The following is an 8525-nucleotide window of genomic DNA, read 5'->3' as shown; positions in this document are numbered from 1 at the left end:
CCTTGACCCCATAGCAGGTGTCACATGTACAAATACTTACAGGGGCCAGGTGGGTCATGTGAATGATAGAGGTTGGCTGGGAGGGTCTCTAGTGATCTGACAGCACAAACCCTGTCTACATGGGGTGGCCGCTTATCAGTTCCATTGGATTTCCACATGATAATGCCCATGTAGTATTTTTTTTAAAAATTTTTAATGTTTATTTATTTTTGAGAGAGAAAGTGAGAGCACGAGCAAGGAAGGGGCAGAGAGAGAGGGAGACACAGAATCCAAAGCAGGCTCCTGGCTCTGAGCTGTCTCACAGAGCTTGAACTCACGAACCACAAGATCATGACCTGAGCCAAAGTCAGAGGCTTAACTGACTGAGCCACCCAGGCTCAGTCACCCATAATGCCCATGTAGTATGGCCAAAGAAGCCAAAGTCCGCGTTTTTACACAAAACGTTTTAATTTCAAAACATTAATAATTATTCCCAAAAAATACCCCGCTTTGTTGACCAAACGTGTCAAGCTTCCTGGCTACCAGGTTTTAGCTGCTATCCTATGGTCATGGAAAGAAAAATTTGATTGAATGAGGATCCAAGCCAGAGGTGTTGATCATAGCAGAAGAGTGAATAGTTATCACACAATGTAGAGAAGCAACGCCATTCATGTAATATGCAATTCTAATAAAGGGGACTGGGGAGAAACAGAGTGACAACCAGCTCCACTGATGTGGATATCAGGATGAACCTGAGATACAGCAAAAAGGACTAAGACTAGAAATCAGAATCTGAGGATTTTGAGGCACCAGAATAGTTTCCCTTGGGTCACCTCCTTTCCAGATATTTAAGAAAGAATGATGAGGGGCACCTGGGTGGCTCAGTCGGTTACGTGTCTGACTCTTGACTTCGGCTCAGGTCATAATCCCACGGTTCATGGGTTCAAGCTCCACATCAGGCTCTGCACTGACAGTGCTTGGGATTCTCTCCCTGCCTTTCCCCCACTCTTTCTCTCTGTCTCACTCAAAATAAATAAGTAAACTTAAAAAAAAAAAAAAAGAAAGAATGATGAATTCCCTTTGAGTTTATGAGTAAAAGCTAATCTCATTTCTTATAAGACAGTTTGATTCCCTTGTAGTCTTCTGAAAATGTCATTAAGTATCACATGATTTACCTACTAGGGCAGTTTTCCAGGAATCTCTTTGGGGTACTCTTTCCCAAGATGTTTTTTGAGTCACCCCTTCTCTGGGGCCTGGTAACTCTCCATCATTAATTGTAATTAGACTCCTCGATCCAAATCACTTTACCATGGTGTAATTTCCCCTTTGGAAATTTCTACCAGTTTGGCTCCTACTGGAACATCAGTCCATTCAGCTGCCTCTAGAGGAAGGTCCTTGATCAGCAAGGATGGAGACAAAAGGGAGGAGAAGGGAACTGAAGGAGAATAAGAGGGCCAGTTGCTGGCTGATTTCTTTTGCCTTCCCTCCAGACCCTGGCTGCTTCCAAGGGACTACCTCCCTGGCTAGATCAGCCTCCTGGGGGTCTTGTTCTCTGTTCTGGTGTTCGTCATCAAAGGCCATGATATTCTGGGAAGAGCTTAGATTTGGAATCAGAAGACTTGTGTTTGTGTCCTGCTTCGATGATCTATGTACTCCTGGCAATCAGCCACTCAGAACTTCATTGATAAAATGAGAATAATATCTACCTCTGTGGTTCTTATCCAGCTGAAACACATGTATATAAGATACTTTTTGTAAACCATGAAACTTCACATACACATTGGTCAGATTGCTTTTGGCCGTTGATACTATGCCTGGATGGCTCTGTTGGTTAAGTATCTGACTCTCGATCTCAGCTCAGGTCTTGATCCCAGGGTAATGAGTTCAAGCCCCATGTTGGGCTCCACCCTGGCTGTGAAGCCTCCTTAAAAAAAAATTCTGGGGCACCTGGGTGGCTCAGTTGGTTAAGCATCCAACACTTGATTTTGGCTCAGGTCACCACATGGTCTCATGGTTTGTGAGTTTGAGCCCTGTGTCAGACTCTGTGCTGACAGCTCGGGATCTGCCTGGGATTCTCTGTCTCTCTGTTTCTCTCAAAAATAAATAAATAAATAAATAATAAATAAATTTTGTAAAATTCTATCTTTAATCACAGAGGGGTTGTGGCAGAGGCACACATTCACAAAAAGTTCATCCTCCTATAAAATAGAGCAGTCCCTGGGAAGTGTTTGGCCAGCTAGGTCTGTATTTTCCAGTCTCCCTTGCATTTGGGTGGGATAGTGATTAGTGTTTACTAATGAGATATAAGCAAAAGTAAATGAGTATCGCTTCAGAGCCAAAGGTGATTAGAAGTCTGTGTTCCTTCTTTAATTTTCTTCCCATCTTCCACTGGATGAAGAGGGCTCTAAGGCCTCAGAGAGTGGCCGAATCACAAAACGAAAGGAAATCGAGTTCCTGAATCATCATGTGGGAGAAAGCCACCTGCTACCTGGGAACTTCCTCCCTGGATTATCACATGAGTGAGAAACAAACTTTCATCTTGCTCAGGGTCTGCAATATTGGGGCTTATTTGTTATAGCAGCTACCATTAGCCTAAGTAAGAAATGAATCAAGGGAATGGGAATGTGTGTCTCAGGCAGTAAAAAGTGCTGAAGATGGACGTGTGCACAATGGCTGGAAGTGTCTTTTTTCACACTAATACACAGACCACAGGGCCAAGGTATTTCAAAAGGACATCTGCAGTGCCGTCAGATAAGGTGGATAGGCAGTTTGATGTTACACACACACACACACACACACACACGTGCATGCACACGCACACGCACACATCACTTAGTGTGTATATTCCAGAATGCCAGTGTTAAAGATACAATAGGCCTCCGAGGCCATCTCTTAGGACCTTATGTGTAGTTCAGGAAGCTGACCCAGATGGAGACAGCGGTGCAAGTCCATGGAACTAAGCAGTGGTGGCATCTAGACCGGCACCCAGGTCTTCAGATTCCCAGGCTCTTCTTCTCAACCCTCTTTCCCATTCTCTCTGGTTTATCCCAGCTTCTCCCTTGACAGAGTCTAACATCGAGATAACCCAGAAATGACTCAAAAGGGGGGAATGATAGGTATGAATGGATTTCATGACGTTACACCTACCATGTAATCAGCTAAAGGGCATTTTTCATTGTCAATGTGGTGGCTGGCAAAGAACGAAGCGAGCCCGTTAGCCAAACCCTTCTCCTCGCCTACTTTCTTGTGTTGTTCTGTGTCCTCTTGAACTCTATCTGCCAGCCATGCCAACCATCATTATTCCAGGACCACACCAGATCCTGTTCTATCCCTGTGCCCTGGAGCGTGCCGCTTCCTTCTGCCTCTCCTTCAGCACCAAACCCCCTCACCAAGGTAATCACTGTATTCTTCCTTCAAGACCCTACTTAAAGGTTATATTCTCCGTATGATTTCCCCAGTGCTTCCAGGCTGAGTTGGGTGTTTCCCATGGCACCTGTTTATGACATTCCTAGAGCACTCATGGCATAGAAAGGTCATTTTTATTTCTACCTTGCTGGTTCATATGCTTCAGAGGCTCCTTCCCATCACTTCGCTTTTCAGAAAGGGCAATAGCACATACAATGCTGTCACCCCTCTTCTTGCCTGAGTTGTTCAGACCAGGAATTCGGACAAAGCTACCAATCCACAGGCACTCCAGCACCATGATGCAGCTGGCTACAGAGGATTCTGCCTTTTGGGAGTGGCCCTTTGAGGATGGGGGTGGGGGTATTGGTCACATTCACTCCATTGAGAATTCACACTCAGAGAAAAAGAGGGATGTCCCAGTCGGTTGGGGGAATGGAGCTGTACACTCACGACACAGTGTCAGGGCTGGTGGCGGTGCCTGGCCCTGTGTCAGACAAGCACAGTAGAGGGAGCATCTCAGAAGGGAGGGGAAGCAGCTGGTGATGGAGAGAAGGAAGCGAGGACCGGGGAGACAATGCCACTTGGGGAATGGGGAGAGCGGACTTGGTTCCTGAGGGCTTTCAGCACCCCATCACCAGCTGTGGTTCTGCCTTGGCTTCCACAAGAGCCCCCACCGGCCCTTTGCAGCACTGTCCCCCTCCACTTCTCGGGCTAAGTTAATGGGCTTCTGTTTCTCGTAACCAAAAAAGTCTTGGTTAAAAAAGTGTTACCTCCCCCTCTGGACTATGAGTTGCTTGAGGTCTTCCTTGTATCACCAGAGTGTAGATCGGTGCATAGAAGGTGTTCAAAATCCACCTATGGAATGGGCGACGAGTAAACGCATGAACGAATGCGCCTCTTGGTGATCAATGCAGGGCGCCGTTTGCCCGGCTGGACTCCTGCCCCACCATGCCTCTCTGATTCAAAAGGCTCTTTCCTGTAATCACCACAGTTCTGCTACCTCTGTACCCCAGTGTCCAAACGTCTAGCTTCTGACAGGTGGCATTTCCCTGAAGGATTTTTTTGCTTTAAAAATACTGGGTCTGGCACACCAGCATCTGAGGGGACAACAGATGCCAACAGGAGATACAAATAGGAGAAGACACTTTCACCTCAACCACATCTGCTCCAGAAGAAACCCCACGTGGCCCCCTGGACCTTTTCCTGAAGAAACATGGGAGAAGCAAGCTGTATTTAGAGAGATATAAGTATAGCTTTTATTTTTTTTTTTAAACCAACCCAACATTTCCACTGGCAACTGTCAACATAGCTTATGACATGAGCACTGTTTCTTTTTTAGTTATTTTTTTTTCTTAAAAAAATGTGTTTAAAATTAAACAGGTGTTTTTTAATTTCTTTTTTTTTTTCCCCTTAAAAAATGTATTTATGTCAATGCAGAAAGCCTAAAGATCTGTGGGCAGTTTTGTGATGATTTCATATGTGTGTTCGTGTGTGTGTGTGTGTGCACGCGTGTGTGTGTTTTAAAGCCAGGTCCTTTTCAAATTTGTTGGGAAAAGGTCTGTAGGCCACGGCAATCTCTTTTTCTATAAATCCAGTCTCCATGGGATGACAACAACTAAGATTCCTCTTTACTGGGGCAAGAAACAGCCCACAGGCTGGAAAAAGAGCTTCATGAGGTTTAAAAACAAGCAGGAATGTGGGAGAGATGAGAAATTCCAGTTCTTCTCTTGAGAAAATGCTCTCAGACGTGACCGGAGGGTCCAGGAGAGGTGGAAGGAGCCCCTTGTTTTCTTACCAACCTCTAAGTTTTTGCATTACCTCGAGAAATACAGTCAGACCTCTTGGTGTGGCATGTTAGAGAGCAAGGGGGTGGTGAAACTGACATTTCTCCGAAGCACTGACATTTTAAATACAATCTTTCCTCTTAAAGATCTCGCTAGGTGGACAGCTCTTCTCTGCCTCCGATGCGAAGCCAAAGATACTCGAGAAGCCATCTACTCCTTTTGTTTCCCCAGCTGCCCTCCTCTGTCATCACATACCATTCCTATTTTTGTCCCGCATCTCCTGCTTGGCGGGTCTTCCTGCAGAAGGATAAACATAAAGACACGGACACAGCAGACACCGCGAGGCGGACAGAATCAACTGGAAAGGCAGGGAAGGGAACCATGACCTTGTGTTTTAAACTGGATCTGGACATAAGCACATAAGGCTCCTCCTGCCCCCATCTCAGGCCGAGCCCGTTCTTCCGCGCCCTGCGTAGGTGTGCAAACATAGTTCCACCCAAACACCCTCACTCTCCCGCTCAGAAGAAAAGGAGCCTGGGGGGCAGGACCCTGATGAAGCCGAGAGACCCAGCAAGAGGGAGAGAGTGCGGCTGAGAATCCTTGCATCTACCTGTTGGCTCAGACCGCGAGCTCCTTCACAGCACCTGTTACTGACTTCGGAAAGAAAAGACACAACGAACAAACAGTGAGCAACACCTGACGGGAAAATGAAAACGAAAGCAACCGCAACAATGACTACCACGAAACGAAAAGGGAGCCCCAAAGCAGCCACACGGATAGGCCTCATTTCCATCCTGGCCAGCCGAGTCAGAGAGCAGGGATGAGCGGGACCGGACAGACAGGGGACGCCCTGTCCCCGGGGAAGGAGAAGCAAAGGAATAATCCAAAGGCGGTGAGAGGCTCTGACCTTTGCGGTGGGTCGGGGACATGGGTGGGAAGATGGAGAGGAGGTGGATTTGTTGCTGTTGTTGGTTTGTACTGAATTAAATACTGTGTAAAGTGGGTGTCTCCTCCACTCTGTTTGGTTGGTCAAGACTCTGCCCTTTCAGTCCGCGGCCGGGGCCTGGGTCGGGTGAGGTTCCTGGGGCTGGGCCCCTGCCTCTGCGGGGGCTGCTCACCCGGAGAGGGGGGCGAAGCGCCCTTCTCTCAGGAGGAGTCCGGGGCCTGCGCTGCGGAGGCCCCGCGCTGTGGCTCAGAACCCCCTGATGTAGCAGTAGGCCTCCAGCGTGGCAAAGAGTATGTAGAGGAGCCACAGGCTCACAAAGAGCCACGTTGTGGCCAGCTTGCAGCCACGAGGGCCGCCCAGCTCCCCGCCCAGGTGGGGCCGCCGACGGTACAGGAGCACACTGACGCACACGAACGCGAAGATGGTGAAGAGGGTGACGGAGAAGGCCAGCGTGCCGGCGGACACGTAGAACTCCTGTCCCTGCAGGGCCCAGTAGATGGCAGCCACGGACCAGGCCAGGCCGATGCCCAGGAAGACGTTGATGGCGTTGCTGCCCGTGACGTTGCCGATGGAGGCATCTGAGTACATATCCTGGATGGCAGCGGCTTTGCTGGCAAACATATCTGGAAAAGGGCAGAGACAGCAGGAGCTGGAAGGAGCCTGAGACGCGGAGGGCCCACCTGTGTGTCCAGAAGGCTGAGCTCAGGAAGGAGAGGCAAGAGCTCTGTCATGAACAGGCTGTGTGGCCTTGGACAAGTTACCTCACTTCTCTGGGCTTCAGGTTCCTCATCTGCTGGAGTGTGAAAGGTCCCTAAGGGCCTGCTGGTGCTGATATTTACTGAGTGGGCTTGCTGTTCCTTTGGGGTTATATTTTTAGTAAGGGGAGTTTGCTATCCCACCATCTACCCCAGGGAACCTTGGCCTCCTGGGAAGCTGCTTTGCGTAGATGCCTGATTATAACCATCACGTGGGGCATTCTCATGGAACACAGTCGTGACCCGATGCCCCCGGACTCAGCAGTGTGTTAGGTGCTGGATTTACGGGGACAGAGGACACGCCAGGGAACCGTGAGGTATGGGCTCAAAGAAGACAGGGCTCTGCCTTTGTAGTTAGTATGTGGGGCACAGAGCCCCTCAAGCTGTTTGACTTCAGATGCTGGCATGGATTGTAGGCATTGGAAGGACTGTCAGGGACATCTAGCCACCCTTTTACTTCACAGGTAAGGAAAATAAGGGTCAAGGAAACTACCCAAGGTCACAGGGGAAATTAACAAGACATTTGGCCCTAAAAACCTCGTGGAAGGGTCCTCTGTCTATCGTCATCCTTCATCCAGAGAGTTTCAGGCCAAGCCACGAAATCAGCGAAGCGGACCATCACATAACCTTTTTCAAGCCCCTAATGCTGCCAGCTGCTCCCTGGACCAACTGCAAGGACTTGGAAGTGCCCCAAGCTCCCTCCTTGCCCGCTTGTCCCGGCTTGCCTCCTTGTTGCCAATTTTCTCAGATCTCCTAGAGAAAACCTCTTGCCTTTTCTTGCCTATGACCTTGATTTTTCACCTCTGATCCTCTGCACTTTCTACCCACATGTGTTCCTTTTCCCCTGTGACAGTTCTCCTTCCCCTCTGATAGTTCCAGTCCCCAGAGGCCCGGAGAACAGGGATCACAGGGCATCTCCTCCACAAAGCCTTCCATGGATCATCTGTCTAATTTCCCACCACCCAACACATTTCCAGGAGAGCCAACTCTCTTGCATCACTAATGTAGACATAATCCCACTGCTCTGTGCTGGGGCTTGGGGAAGAGGTTTTCCTGGAAGGTGATGTCAATTTAGCTACCCTCCAAAAGGATGTGTTCTCTCAGTCCGGGAAGGGGTTCCCTAGATCCAGCCAGCAGGGTCCTGTCTGATGGGACTCAGCCGAACCCGCTTGTCAGAGGATGCTCTCTCTTCCTTGCTGTGGCAGTGGGGAGGCACCCTGGCAGGAGTTCAGGTTCAGATGCCTTGGACACCCAACTGAACCAAGTAAGAAGCCGAAGCTAACACAGCCCTCTGCCTACTAACTGCTCCTTGTCATTCCAGCCCAGCTTCCATAAGCCTCTCTTGGAAGCCATCCCTGATCCAGCCCAGGCCCCCTGTTTTAGGCTTGCACAGCATCTCTACTTGCCCTTCGTTGAACTTATCGAGATGGTTTCAACCGCAGTAGTTGAGTATGGTTTCTGTCACTAGCTGACGGACTCCACTCAGGGGAGCACGTCTGCCCTGCCTCCCACGATTGCCTCAACAACTAGCACAAAACTGCATCGGGCTCAGTAAATATTTGTCTAATGAACGAATAAATTCATGCCTGTTCCTGTTCGCCTTTGGGTGTTTATAAGAAAAAAAAAGGTGTGATTCATCACATGCAACGACAACAG

At 48.9% G+C, this 8525-nt stretch overlaps 1 protein-coding gene across 1 annotated transcript in view; it reads right to left on the bottom strand.

Annotated features, from left to right (window-relative positions):
* Positions 1 to 4598: 4598 nt before the first annotated feature.
* SLC8A3 (solute carrier family 8 member A3) overlaps positions 4599 to 8525 on the bottom strand; it is a 124186-nt gene continuing 120259 nt past the window's right edge. The window contains exon 6 of the mRNA XM_049612565.1: positions 4599 to 6737. Coding sequence (XP_049468522.1) covers positions 6361 to 6737 — 377 coding nt within the window. The 3' untranslated portion in view covers positions 4599 to 6360. The remainder of the gene's footprint in view (positions 6738 to 8525) is intronic.

The sequence above is a fragment of the Panthera uncia genome (assembly GCF_023721935.1).
Source record: "Panthera uncia isolate 11264 chromosome B3 unlocalized genomic scaffold, Puncia_PCG_1.0 HiC_scaffold_1, whole genome shotgun sequence".
In the NCBI taxonomy this organism is placed as follows: domain Eukaryota; kingdom Metazoa; phylum Chordata; class Mammalia; order Carnivora; family Felidae; genus Panthera; species Panthera uncia.
Note: the sequence above shows the minus strand (reverse complement) of the source record. Positions and strands in the feature narration are given on the sequence as shown.